Below are 14,250 nucleotides of genomic sequence, written 5' to 3'. Positions count from 1 at the left end.
AACATGGTCACATTTGCATATTAGGAATATCAGTTTGGTAAGTTGGTGAAGAGTGAATTGGAGACAGGAAAGAATGTAAACAAGTTGGTTGTTTCAATAGACCAAGAAAGAAGTGATCTGGTGAGGATTAAAAACACTGGTTTCAGTAGAGAGCAGTAAGTGGATTCAAGAGAGATTGAAGATATCTAACAGACAAGACTCGACCACTGAATCGATATAGAAGATAACTTGAAAGATGACAGTAGTCTCAACAGAAATAAAGGGCTCAGAAGGAGAGTTGGATTTGCAGTAAAAGATGAATTCTGTTTGTAAATGTTGAATTTTACTTCAGTAGGTAGCTGTTATAACAGTTGCTGATGGGGTTTTAGAACTCAGGAGAAAGATGAGAGTTGAAAAAGCAGATTTGGAAGTTATCTACTGAAAGTAGTTGTACTTACTATAATATTTTCAGTACTTTAATACTTTTGTGGGCTGTTAATGGTTTTTTAGTGTTTTTGTTTGTTTGCTTTTTATCCTTGCTGCTTTAGTTTGAATACTCAGGCCAGAACTGTTTAGCATAAAATCATTAATGACTGCTCTGTAAAACTTAGGCATAAGTTACTTGTTTTGAGAATTGGATTAAGACTTATAGGTCGAGGGCAACTAGGTGGCACAGTGGATAGAGCACTGACCCTGGAGTCAGGAGGACCTGAGTTCAAATTCGGATTCAGACACTTAATAATTACCTAGCTGGGTAATCTTGGAAAGTCACTTAACCTCATTGCCTTGCAAAAGCTTAAAAAAAATGACTTATAGGTCATTTGGTCCAACATTAATTATATACTAGATAAACAAAAAAGCAGAGATCACCTTAATCATGTCTGTGGTAACATAGAATTAATAAGGACAGAATGCACTTTACTGATCATCTGATACCTCTGTTTACAAGTAAAAAAAAAATGAGACCCAGAAAGGTTAAATGTTAAGTCTGACAGGAAAATTTATTAGGTGATTTCTATGTCCCAGGGCTAAGCAACAGAGATACAAATAAGAACAAAAAGATGTTCTACCCTTGAGGAGTTTACCATCTAATGGAAGAAGTCAATACAAAAGAAAACCTGAAAGGTGGGGATGGGTAGGGGGGTGGAACTGGAGAGAAGGGATTTAATGCAGAGAGAGAGAGAGAGAGAGAGAGAGAGAGAGAGAGAGAGAGAGAGAGAGAGAGAGAGAGAGAGAAAGAGAGAAAAGAGAGACATGGTGGAAAAGACCCAAAGTAGAGCAGGAATAAGGAGATGCTCTATATTGAGCTCTCTCCTAAAATGAACATTTTTAAGTTCATGACTCTACCCTCCAATCAGAGCAATGGACAGGAAAAATGAGATAGTTTACTAAGGTAATGAGATTTTTCCAACAATAAACTTCCAAGAGCATGGTGGGGAAAGTTAGAGAAGTTCCAAACTTGTGCATCATTGAGAAATGAGATGCTTTGAGCAGAGCTCTAATGTCATCCAGGTGGCAAAGCCATAACTTGAACCAAGATCTTCTCACTTTAAAATCTATGTTTTTGCCACTGCAAGTGATTTTTCTTTGAAGTCACACAGTAATTTAAAAGTTAGTATTAGAAGTAAGAATCTATCTCAAATTTCCTGACATCTAAAATCTGATGTGCATATGTTAAATGTGGACAAACATACAGATATCTATACGTGTGTATACATTTATAAACATACAAATATGTTTTAATAGCAGTACACTATTCATTATCTCATTGATGCTGGACCTTTTTGAACAACCTTCCTTAGCAGTTTTGTCTTTCTACATTTTGACTCTTGAATTATCTTCTTTTTGTCTAATCAAGACTTTTCATTGTTTTAATAATTAACCTGTCAACAAACATTTATTTAGCATTTGCTATGTGCCAAACACAATGTTAAGTATTGGGGATACAAGAAAAGGGGAAAAATCAGCTCTTGAGCTTGAAGGACTCAGTCTAATAATGGAAATGTGTAGACAGGATAAATTGTAGACAATCAACAGAGAAAAGGCACTAGAATTAAAGGCAAATAGAAAAGGCAGATCTGAGAAAAATTAGATTTTATTTGGGACATGGAAGAAGTTAGGGTAACCAAGAGGCAGATTTGAAGAAAGGGAATTCCAGAAATGAGAGACAGTCCAGAAACTGAGAAGGATCAGTGACATAGAAAGAAAGAGGAGAAGAAGAGTCATGTCAGAAAAATACAAAAGAACAAAGTATCAAAAAGAAGAGGGTTGTCAGAAAGAGCAAGAAGGATAAGAATTGAGAAAAAGTCTTTAGTCTTGACAAATAAAAAAACAACTAACAACTTTGGAGAGAGCAGTTCTCCAATGTATCATCATCACACTGCATGCTCATCTCATTTTTCCCATGTGATAATATTCCCTTCCCTTCCTTCCTCCAATCTGAATATCACCTAAGAGACAAAATGGTATAATAGAAAGAATGTTGCATTTGGAAGCAAAAGACATGGATGCAAATTTTGATTTTTGCCATGTGCTGCCTTTCTGGTTTGGGGTAAATCCCTTCTCTCTTGGTCTTAGTGTTTTCATCAGTAAAATGAAACATTGGATTAGGATATTCTACCTATAAATTTATTAGGCAATACATCCCTGACAAATGTATTCAATGACCCTGGATCAACTTCTGTCCAACATTACTTGCTCTGTCCATTCAGATTGACACTGAACCATTGAAATTTTATATAAAATATTCTTAATGATATATTTCATGACTTCAATCTTATGGAAGATCTGCAATAATAGCTAGTGAGTTACACTGCTGTTATTTCTCCTTAACTCATTCATTAAGATAAATATCCTTACTCTGCCTCCTCACTCCTTAGCTCTTTTTACCTCTACACAGAAATCAAACATCTCAAGGAATGGAAAGAACATTAAGTATCTTAAGTCAATTGTAGTTTAATCCAGATCACAAATACCAGGTCACAGAAAATAAGGGAGAGGGAAAAATACTAAGGGTTTGTGTTGGTTTTTTATCTAAGTGTGCTAATTTCTTTTGTTTAGGTACTCCTTTTTTTCCTTCTACTTTTCTTCTTATTTGTACTCTTTTATTATCTACCCACCCCTCCTCACAGTAGAATTGAAGTTCTTAAAAAAAGCAAGGATTGTTTCAATTGTTTGTTTTGTTTCCTTAGAATTTAGCCTAGTGTAAGGCATATTTGCTGAATAAATTAATAAATATAAATTTCCTACAAATCCCTGAACTAGTAATCCCTGAATTCTTTATTGACCCACTTTAAAATCTTAACAGGAAAGGTTGCAAACATCCTAGAGGTTTGAGCCAAATGGGTTCAAGACTTTAAATGTTCTCCATGAGTTTAGGGTTAGTCACCTTGGTTCAAGAGATATCATTGTCAGAAATCAAAGATATGGCACACACAATTTCCTCCCAATCCTTTTATCCTACTGTACCACCAACATACATACATACATACATACATACATACTTCTAATAAGTGAGTATATTATGGAATTATTTTCCTGTTATATTTCATCTTCAAGTCTCAACTGATTTTAATCTAATTATAATATTTATATAGCATTTATTTTGTACTAGGCACTGTGCTATTTTAAAATTTTTATTTTATTTTATGTTTACAGCAACCTTGGAAAATATTCCTATTATTCCCCCATTTTGCAGTTGAGACTAACAAAATGCTGTGTATAAGAGACACAATAGAAACGTAAAGACACACAAGGAATTTTAACAAAGGACTAGAGAAGAAACAAAAAATAATGGAGTAACAATCATGATCTCATATAAAACACAAGCTAAAAGAGACAAGGAAAAAAAAACATGTTTGCTAAAAGGTACAATACACAATGAAGTAATATCAAAAAGAATTTTTCAGCAAGTTCCTCTGACAAAAGCCTCATTTCTCACATATAAAAGAAATTGAGTCATATTAAAATAATCATTTTTCAATTATAAATGATAAAAGAACAAAAATTAAATTAGTTTTCAAAAAAATCAAAGTTATGGTCATATAAAATATTCAAAATAACTATTAATTAAAGAAATGCAAATTTTATAAAATCTCTGAGTTACCACCTCATGCCTTGCACTCTAGCTATTAAGATGACAGAAAAGAAAATGACAAATGTTGGAGGGAGCTTTGGAATGATAGAAACATTTATGCATAATTGATAGATTTTAGAACAGATCTAATCATTCTGGGGAGCATTTTAGAATTATGACTCAAAAGTTTCAAAACTATGCATTCCCTTTTACCCAGAAATATTAGAACTAGATAAAATAAAAAAGAATAGAACAAATAAAAATGAAATTAAAAAATTTGCACAAAAAATTTTATAGCAGCTCTTTTTGTGGTGACAAGGAATATTATCTGCAGCTATTTTTCCTTCTATTTCTTCCTGCTGGATCTTTTTGGTGGTTTGTCCTGTAATTTTGTTGAAGTTGGCAATAATTTCAACAAGCTTTTTTTTAATTGACTTTCAGGGGAAAAGATGATCTTTCACTGAAATAGAGAACTTCAAAAATTTTCTGATAAAAAGACCAGAACTGAACAGAAAATACAATCTTCAAAAGCAAGACTCAAGAGATGCATAAAAAGGTAAACCAAAATGGGGAAAATCACTAAGGGATGATAATACCTGTAATTCTTCAGAACTGTATTTCTCTTAATGTAGTTAAAAGAAGCATATTTAGAGAGAAGGTAAGGGTTTAGGATGACCATGAAAGTGTTGAGCCTGTAACCAATAACTCAGCTAATGAGGGATAAATATAATTGGGGAGATTGTACTTATAGAATAAAGGTATAATTGAACCATGAAATGATCTTGCTTATAAGACATGTAGTTATTCTAACATGGCCATTTTTATGCAGATATTTGTAGAAAAAGGTCTATTCCTTTCTATTCTCATTCTATTTTCTCCAGAGCTCAATCAAATCTAAGTTTTCGAGATACCATTACATCCTTACATTCTAACTTATTTTTTAGTTAGATTTATCTAGTTCTGAGAGGGGAAAGTTAAAGCCCCCTACTTGTATAGTTTTACTTTCTATTATCTCCTTTAACTCATTTAACTTTTCCTTAAAGAATTTGGATGCTATATCATTTGATGCAGGCATAAATGATCCCAGCTGGCTCTAAAGGAGAAAGTGAGGCTGATGACTTTTCATTGAATTCCTTCCTTCACTTAAATTCAATTCAAATGTATATAATTGCATCACCTCCATGAAGTCATGGTCTTCTTAGAAAAAAGGACAAAAAAGAACAATATGGTTAGTACTGATATTACTTCATTCTTCATGGTACTTTTTAGTAAAATATATTGAATTGCTCATTTTCTAAATTAGATCCAGTTTTGCATTTGTTTTGTCTGAACCATGATTGCTATCCCTGCTTGTTTTTTTTATTTCAGCTGAATCATAATAAATTTTGCTTCAGTCATTTATCTTTTCTCTTTGTGTTTCTCTTTGCTTCAAGTGTGTTTTTTTTTTGTAAAATACACATGCTAGTTTTAATAACTAGTTCTGGTTTCTAATCCATTTTACTCTCTACTTCCCTGTTATGGGTGAGTTCATCCCATCCGTATTCATAGATATGATTAATAACTGTTTACTTCTCTCCATCCTATTTTTTCCCATTTATCCTTTTCTGTTTCTGTCTCTATGGTCCTCTTTCTCCAATCTACCCTCCCTTGCATCAGTCCTGCTTCTTCTGCCCTCCCTTCCTACTCCCAATAGAATAATAAAATAGGTGTGCACATTATTGCATCATGATCTAATTCAAGTGCTCCCCTCCTATATTGCCCATCCTTCCCTTCACTGTAAAAGTTCTCTTGCCCATTTTCTTTTGGTGAGATACTTTCCTCCATTCTACTTCTCTCTTCTCCCTTCTCTTTGTGTATACCTCTTTATCTTTAATTTTATCTTTTTAAGATATTATTCCACTATAGTCAATTCACAACTGTGGTTTCTGTCTATGTATCCTCTCAATTGCTTTAACAAACATAAAGTTCTTGGGAATTATGTACCTCATTTTCTGATAGAAATGTAAACAGTTTAATTTCACTGAATCACTTATGATTTCTCTTCTTCTTTACCTTTTTATACTTCTCTTGATTATTGTATTTGAAAGTCAAATTTTCTATTCAGTTCTGATCTTTTCATCTAAAATGTTCCCTATTAATTAAGGGAGTTCCCTATTAAATTTCCATATTTCCCTGAAGGATTGTACTTGGTTTTTCTGAGTATGTGAATCTTTATTGTTATTCTAAGTCTAAAATATCATATTCCAAGTTCTATGATACTTTAATATAGAGACTGCTAAATCTTGTGTTATCCTAACTGTAGCTTCATGATATTTGAATTGTTTCATGATATTTGAATTGTTTCTTTCTGGTTGATAGCAATATTTTCATCTTGATCTGAAAGCTTTGGAATCTGGCTTTTCCTGGGAAATTCAATTTGCTTTTTTTTACCATCTGCTTCTAGAAGATCAGGGCAGTTTTCCTTTATGATTTTTTTGAAATGTCTAATTTCTTTTTTTTAACATGACTTTCAGATAATTCAGTAATTTTTTTTGGTGAGGCAATGGGGTTAAGTGACTTGTCTGATGTCAAATAGTTAAGTAATTATTCAGTGTCTGAGACCAGATTTGAACTCAGGTCCTTCTGACAGCAAGGCTAGCGCTCTATCCACTGTGCCAACTAGTTGCCACTAATTTAATAATTCTTAAATTCTCTCAGTTAGATCTATTTTCCTGACCACTTCCTTTTTTTCCAAAGAGATATTTTTATTTTGCTTTATTGTTTCTCATTATATTATGGCATCATTATCTTCCTCTTTCCCAATTCTAATTTTTAAAGATTTTCGTCATTGATCTTCTGTATCTCCTCTTTCATTCCAATTATAATTTTAAGGAGTTCTTTTCTTTGTGAATGTGTATGTGTGTGTGTGTGTGTGTGTGTGTGTGTGTGTGTGTGTGTGTGTTCAGTTCTAGTTTTAAGGAGTTCTCATCAGTGTATTTTTGTATCTCTTTTTTTTCATTTGGCCAGCTATTCTTTTTTTTTTTTTTGGTAAGGCAATGGGGTGAAGTGACTTACCCAAGGTCACAAAGCTAGGCAATTATTAAGTTTCTGAGGCCAGTTTTGAACTCAGATACTCCTGCCTCCAGGGCCTGTGCTCTATCCACTGCATTACCTAGCCACCCAGACCAGTTATTTTTTCTAAGAAGCCACCTTTGTTGGATTTTTCTGCCGCTTTATCCTCTTGTCCTCTTGGTCTATTCAATTCTTTAAAGCTATTATTTTCTCAAGTACCTCTATTACCAAGCTGTTGACTTTTTGTAATTTTCTTGTATTCCTCTCATTTTGTTCCCCAATTTTTCCTCTACCTCCTTCATTTGATTTTTAAAAATCCTTACTGAACTCTTTCAGGAGGCATTTTTGGGGCCTGAAACCAAACTTTTTTTCAGGTTTTGATTATAGCAGCTTCAACTTCATTTTCTTCTGAGTTTGTTTTGATCTTCCCTGTTACCATAGTAACTTTCTATGGCTTGGTTTGCCATTTCCTTCTCCAGCTCATTTTACAGATGAGAAAATGGTGGCAAATAAGGTTCCATGACTTGCCCAAAGTCACACAGCCCAGGTCTAGTTGGCTTTGAAGCCAACTAGTCATTATATCTCTAGTCATTGTATCATCAGTTTTATTATAGAGCAGAAATACACTAAATTCAATTGGATTTCAATCTGTTAGAGAGAAAAACATGTCCACAGGAGAGAGCCTTCAATTTTAATTATAATAGTTTAATTTGTCATGTTTTTAGTCTTATCATCACCAACTTTTTTGAATCTTTCTGAGGTATGCCATGACCAAGAAGCATTCGGTATAACTCAGGACTGCTATTTCAGAAGAAAAAAACAAAGTGAGATATTATATTTTTGTTATAATAAAAAAGAACACTGAAACTGTATCCAGAGATAGTGCTATTATTTTTAATTGGATGGTCCACCAAAAATCCTTTATCTCATTTATACTAAAACCTGGAGAAGTACAAAGAAAAGGAAGGACTGAATATTTGATTTTCTAGATATAACATTCTTATCTCTGGAAATGTGGTCAGTCATTGTTCTGATCAGAGTTTCTAAGTCTTTCCAAATTGTTTTATGCAATGCTAATGTCATTGTAAATTATTCTCTAGTTCTGGGAAATGCACTATGCATTAACTCAAACAAATTTTTCCATGTTTCTCTGAAACATGTTTCCCTTTTGTCATTTCTTATGGAAAATATTTGTATGTGTGTAAAATTTGTCTAGGAGTAGCACAATTTTATAGCAATCCTGGCTTACTCCCTACTTAGATTATTTTTAACTGTGTTACAAAAGTTGCGAAGTGTTTCTTATTTAGTACACATATTCTTTTGGCATTTGACAAGGGTTTTTCTTTTTCTGATTATAATTCCTTGGATATTTACTTTTCTCATCATGGTCATATAATGATGTTCTCAAGTTCCTTTTAATCCTTCAGTTCTCAATGCTCCTCAACTCTGTTACCTTGTATTTAGTATGTGTGTTTGAACATGACTTTGCCAATAAACGCATAAGGTCTGATTATGTTCTCATTTGATGATATTCTCATTATGTTGTCTAGCATATGACTGTGGTCAAGTCCAAATCTTTGTGGTCCTACTGGAGTGGTTCTCAATTTCTTCTCTAGCTTGCAGTAGGTACTTTATAAATGCTTGTTGATTCACTAGAAGAACTAAAAGCATCAAATCTTTTCTTTTGTAGGTTTTTGCAAGGCAATGAGGTTAAGTGGCTTGCCCAAGGCCATACAGCTAGGTAATTATTAAGTGTCTGAGAATGGATTTGAACCCAGGTCCTCCTGACTCCAGGGCCAGTGCTCTATCCACTGCGTCACCTAGACACCCCAGGATCAAATCTTTATGAAAACTAAGACTTTTTAAAAAATAACTGCTTTTATTGTTGTGGGCAGAAGACTAAATAACTCCATTAAATTTTCAATAATGGAGGGATCCATAATTTCAAGATCTATTTATTTCAATCCCACTAATTGAGAGTATACCTTAAAAGTTCCAGCTTGATTTCACTTCTCTTTTTAATCTATATCCCTTATCTTATTGATCTTATCAGCTTTCATTAGTTCAGAAATCTCTATATAATTAACAATCCTAATTCCAGGACCATACCACCCATAACTTACTGCACATTTCCAAATTGTCACACACACACACACACACACACACACACACATAAATTAGTAATGAGATTCCGCTAGGTCTGATTTGAACCTCTCAGAAAAACATTACTCCATATGGCCTTTTCTTTATTTAAAATGTTACTATTAGACAGGGAATCTTTTTGTTTAATCATTTCCAGTTCCAAGCTCTCTCCCTCTCTCCAATCCCTACCCCATACTTTGAGAAAGCAAACAATACAATTTCCATTAAACATGTGAAATTAGGTAAAATAGATTTCCAAATTAGCCACGTTGCAAAAAACAAACACAAGAAAGATAAGGCAATAAAAATGCATCGGTTTACATGAAGAGTTCATTAGTTCTTTTTCTGACTGTGATTATTATTTTTCATCATGAATTCTTCGGAATTGTGAATCATTTTATTGACAAAGACACTAAATCTTTTATATTTCTTTACTGTTACCATATGGTTGTTAACTGTGTATGATATTCTTCTGGTTCTGTAAACGTCACTTTGTATAAGTTCATAAAAGTCTTCCCTGGTTTTTCTGAAACTGCCTCCTTCATAATTTCTTATAGCACATTCTATATAGCACATATAACATATTCTCTCCCAGTCATATACTATAATGGGTACTTCTCAGTTTCCAGTTCTTTTCAAAAGATAGGTGATCTTTGATATTAAGATACTAAGATGCTTCTATTTACACTTTAATGAGAATAAATTTTGCATTAGATATCTGTCAAAAAAATAAGGTATCTCATATTATTCCCCCATTAGGCTGTAAGACCATTCAGGAGAAAGACTGTTTCATTTTTTCATTTGTGTCTAGTGTATCTTAGCATAGTACTTGTTTGCTACTCAATAAATACTCGTTGATTGGGATTCCAGTGGGTGCCATCTTTCCAAGATGGTAAAATGAGTGACAGTTGTAGATCAAATTCAGTAGGAGACCACAAGAGACTGAAGAGGAAGACAAGAAGAGGGGGAAGAAGAAAGTGCCGAAAACAAACAAACAACTCCCCCCGCCCAAAACCCCACACCCTCCATTGGACTTTAAAATTTTGTCTAAGACTGCAGCAGGTTAGGGTTATTTAATTAGGAATTAGTGCTGGATTTAGATTAAGCCATGTATACTTTTTCTTCCTGATCCTTATGTATACGGGACTATATGAGATGATTGATTATTTTTAAAGTTATCATTCATTAATTATAGAAAAGATAAAAGCTTAACTGATCTATATAGAACTTAACTTTATGACAATGTAAAGCCTCATTGAATTCAGATTTTACATATACATACATATATATATATATATATATATATATATATATATATATATATACGTTATGGGGAAGCCAACTGGTAATGGTCATCAAAACCCACAAAAATAATGTTTATACTTTTGTTCTTAAGCAGATACTTTATTTATTTAACTGTCCAAATTAATGAAGACAATACATTGCTTGAACTTGACAAACTCTCATTTTGATGAGTTAATAGTTCCTCCTAAAGAAAAAATCCAGAATCAGTGAAATATACAAAATTCTCAATCCAAGAGAAATTCATTATTTCTGACAATGATGACATTAGCCAAATACTGGTACTTATACATTAGGATTACATTGTCATAACTCAAGGATCTGACATTCATTAATTCAAAAAGATCTGGTCTCTATCTCCCTCATATTTGGCTGAATCTTTATCCACCACCCAATATGTATATAATTTAAAAACTTCTGGGACAAGGAGTTGTATTTTCTTTTTGTTAGTGTAAGTTAGAGGGCAAAGTAATTAATAAGACTGCCAAATCACTGACGGTCATATAAATGGAAGTGTTCATTAGCATGCTGCTATTCTTTAGAACAGCCACATGTTATTAAAAGTAATAAATTAATCTAAGAAAGGCTATATTTATTATTTTGTGATTGTATAACAGAATTAATTTTGTATAAGTTGAAAGGATTGGTGATAGATTGATGATGGAAGACAAAATGATTTTCAGACTCATTTTTAAAAATTTGTTGTAATCCAGACTACTTCTGAAGCAAGGTCAAAAATCTCTCAAAGTCTCAGAAAAATATAAGTAATTATTTCATTTAAATAAATTATCTCCTAAGAGAATATTGGATTCAAATATGGTATTCTGTATTAATATTCAGAACAATAGCTCATATAAGGATATTTGACTAAAATACCAGTCAAATAAGGAAGTTACTAAAGCAACTAACATATCACCTTGCTGAGTGGAAGGGAAGAAGAAAAAATGTGGAAGTGACAAACGTAACATAAAGAATATTTGTTTCAAAGACCTCCAGTATTTTTTGAAAGAATCAAGAGGTTTCTAAATAACATTCCTTTGACATTAAGTATAGTGAAAGTTTGGCACTTCTCTGTGTAATTTAGTCAAGGCAGCTGATTGAACCAAATTATGTTGTTGTTCAATCAGGTCCCACTCTTTATGACCTCCATTTGTGGTTTTCTTGGCAAAGATACTGGACTGGTTTGCTATTTCCTTTCCCAGATCATTTTACAGATGAGAAAACTGAGGAAAACAGGTTTAAGTTCCTTGCTCCGACACAAACAATTAATAAGTGTCAGAGTTCATATTTGAACTTAAGTTGCCCTGACTCCAAGTCTGCTACACTGTCCACTGTAACACCCAGTTAAAAATGGGGGATAACTATTGCCTCTAACTCACAGAATAGATGCAGAAATCATAATATATTAGGTAATATGTATAAAGTTCTTTGCAAAACTTAAAATGCTATTTAAATCAGAGCTATCATTACTGCTTATTTTGCATCTTTCAAAGCACCAATAAGATTATCTCTCCTCTGAGATATTTTCCAGACCTAGATCTATGTGCTATGAAATGTTTCAATTCAAGTTAAAGGACCATCTTATAACTACTTTTCAACTTTTTAAGTAATCTTAAAAAATAAACAAAGAGGATAAAAACCAAAATCAAATCTTTTTCAAAACAAAATGGGTAAAAATCTCTAGTGACAAAGATCTTAAAAGTTAATCCAATTTCTTCAGAAAGAAAAGACTGTTTTTCACAACAGCTTATTTCTTTAAGCACCATCATTTGGATTAAGATCCAAAGCATATTTGTCTCAGTCAAACTATATGTGGAAAATGTAGGTTTCTTGGGGTCTTGAAAATGATTACAAAGCATGAGAAATCTCAGTAGGAAAAGCCTGGCAGATCTCTGGAGAAAAGCTTCTTTCCAACTGATTGCCCAAGGTATCCCTCAATGGGGAAAACATATCATTTTTGTGCAAGGCATAATTTTCAATAGTCTCTGGACAAATTTATAAATTATATTTTATAAGACAAATATACATAAATTTAATTCATATGCTGAATTTTAGTTCATTTTTAACTTATTTTCATGAAGATCATGTCTTCTATTCAGTAGGAGGAACTTGTTCAGAGCCTCAGTTCACTGTGAACTTCACTGCTGGCAATGACTATTTTGAAAGCAACCTCTGTCTTGCCCCTTGTTTAAACACTAATCATTTTTGCTTCATTACTGAAGATGTGGAAGATGGAACAGATTTTATGGATCAGATTCTCTCCCATTAGTAAAGTCAGAAATTTTCTTCAGAAATGAGCTGAATAAATTTGGGAGGGGGGAGAGAAAATGAGGGGCGGGGATCAGAGAAAGAGAATGAGAGAGACTGAGAGATTGACAGAGACAAAGAAAAAATAGAGAATGAGACTAAGAGCTACAGAGTTGGAGAATGATAAAGATATCAAGAGATACAGACAGATAGAGAGAATGTGAGAGAGATTAGTATATGTGTGTGTGTATATATGTATATATATACATATATATATATATTTATGGAGAAAGAGAGAGGTTGAAACTCCTATAAATCATGCATTTTGATATTCAAGAAGAAATGAAAGGTCTAGCATCAACTCAGAGCCCTCCTAGTTCTCTATAGATCATGCTGAGCCTGTAGGGGACTTCTTGAAGTTCAGAATAATACTGCTGGTAACATATCAGAATCACTAGCTGGACCACCTCACACATATGAAGAGCGGACTTTGTGTGGAACGTTGTGTTCGGGCTGAGTGCATCAAAAGTGGAGGCCCAATAAGATCCCCTACTAAATTCCGTCTAATCCCTCTTGAATCTCCTGGAGCAAAGCCAGCATGAGGGAACTGAGACAAAGAGACTTCCCTCGACTTGCACAAGGTCATCCAGAAAGTCCAAAAAGGAATGAATGAAAGAATGAATGAATGAATGAGAAAGAAAATATTCAGCTTACTCTGAGATAAACACTCCTGCAGGAGCTCGGAGCCTTTTGCCTTGCCATGCAATCTTTCTCTGAGTAATATTTTTAAATATATAAAACAAAAAAGCATGGGACGATCGAAGCAAACCGTGGATAGTGGATACTGAATTTGTTTTTAAATGTCAAGAATCCACGAAGCCAAGAAGCACCGCGGCAGTAGGTAACACTGCCACGTTGAACCCAGACCCCGCTATGCGTTCCTTCTCTGCTAGGGGCCTGGAAGTGGGAGCAGCGCCCCGGCCATCCCAGGGCCGTGCTGAGGGAGAGAAGACAGAGCCCCCAGAGGTCAGGGGCTTCTCCCCGAGTTCCCGGGTCCCAGCAGAGGGCCGCCGGACCCCAAGCGTCCCCTAGCCCCGTGGGCAGGTTTCCCAGTCCTAGTGCTCTCGAACCTAGCGCCCACGAACCCACCTGAGGGCTCCATGCGGCTGCCGGGGCTTCTCCCGGAGGGGTGCGCGGGGTGCGCGGGGTGGTGCGTGGGGAGCCCCAAACCGCGCTGCCTCTGCCGACGCCGCGGGAACCGGGGGAGCCGTGGGGGGACCGTGGGAACAGGCGAAGGAGAAGGGGCGCCGGCCGGGGGAGCGCTTCTCTGCGCTGCGCTCCGCCCCCGGCCCCGGGGGCCCCCCACGGGCCCCTGGCTCCCCCGGAAGCCCAGCCCCAGCGCCCCGGCCTTTCTCAGATCCCCCGCACACCCCCTTTGCAGAAGTGAAAGCACC

At 34.9% G+C, this 14,250-nt stretch overlaps 1 protein-coding gene across 1 annotated transcript in view; it reads right to left on the bottom strand.

Moving 5' to 3' along the window:
- The window catches only part of BANK1 (B cell scaffold protein with ankyrin repeats 1), a 485,960-nt gene extending 471,932 nt beyond the window's left edge, over positions 1-14,028 (bottom strand). The window contains exon 1 of the mRNA XM_074228107.1: positions 13,946-14,028. Coding sequence (XP_074084208.1) covers positions 13,946-13,958 — 13 coding nt within the window. The 5' untranslated portion in view covers positions 13,959-14,028. The remainder of the gene's footprint in view (positions 1-13,945) is intronic.
- Between the last annotated feature and the right edge of the window lie 222 nt (positions 14,029-14,250).

Source organism: Macrotis lagotis, chromosome 3, assembly GCF_037893015.1.
Source record: "Macrotis lagotis isolate mMagLag1 chromosome 3, bilby.v1.9.chrom.fasta, whole genome shotgun sequence".
Lineage (NCBI taxonomy): Eukaryota > Metazoa > Chordata > Mammalia > Peramelemorphia > Peramelidae > Macrotis > Macrotis lagotis.
Note: the sequence above shows the minus strand (reverse complement) of the source record. Positions and strands in the feature narration are given on the sequence as shown.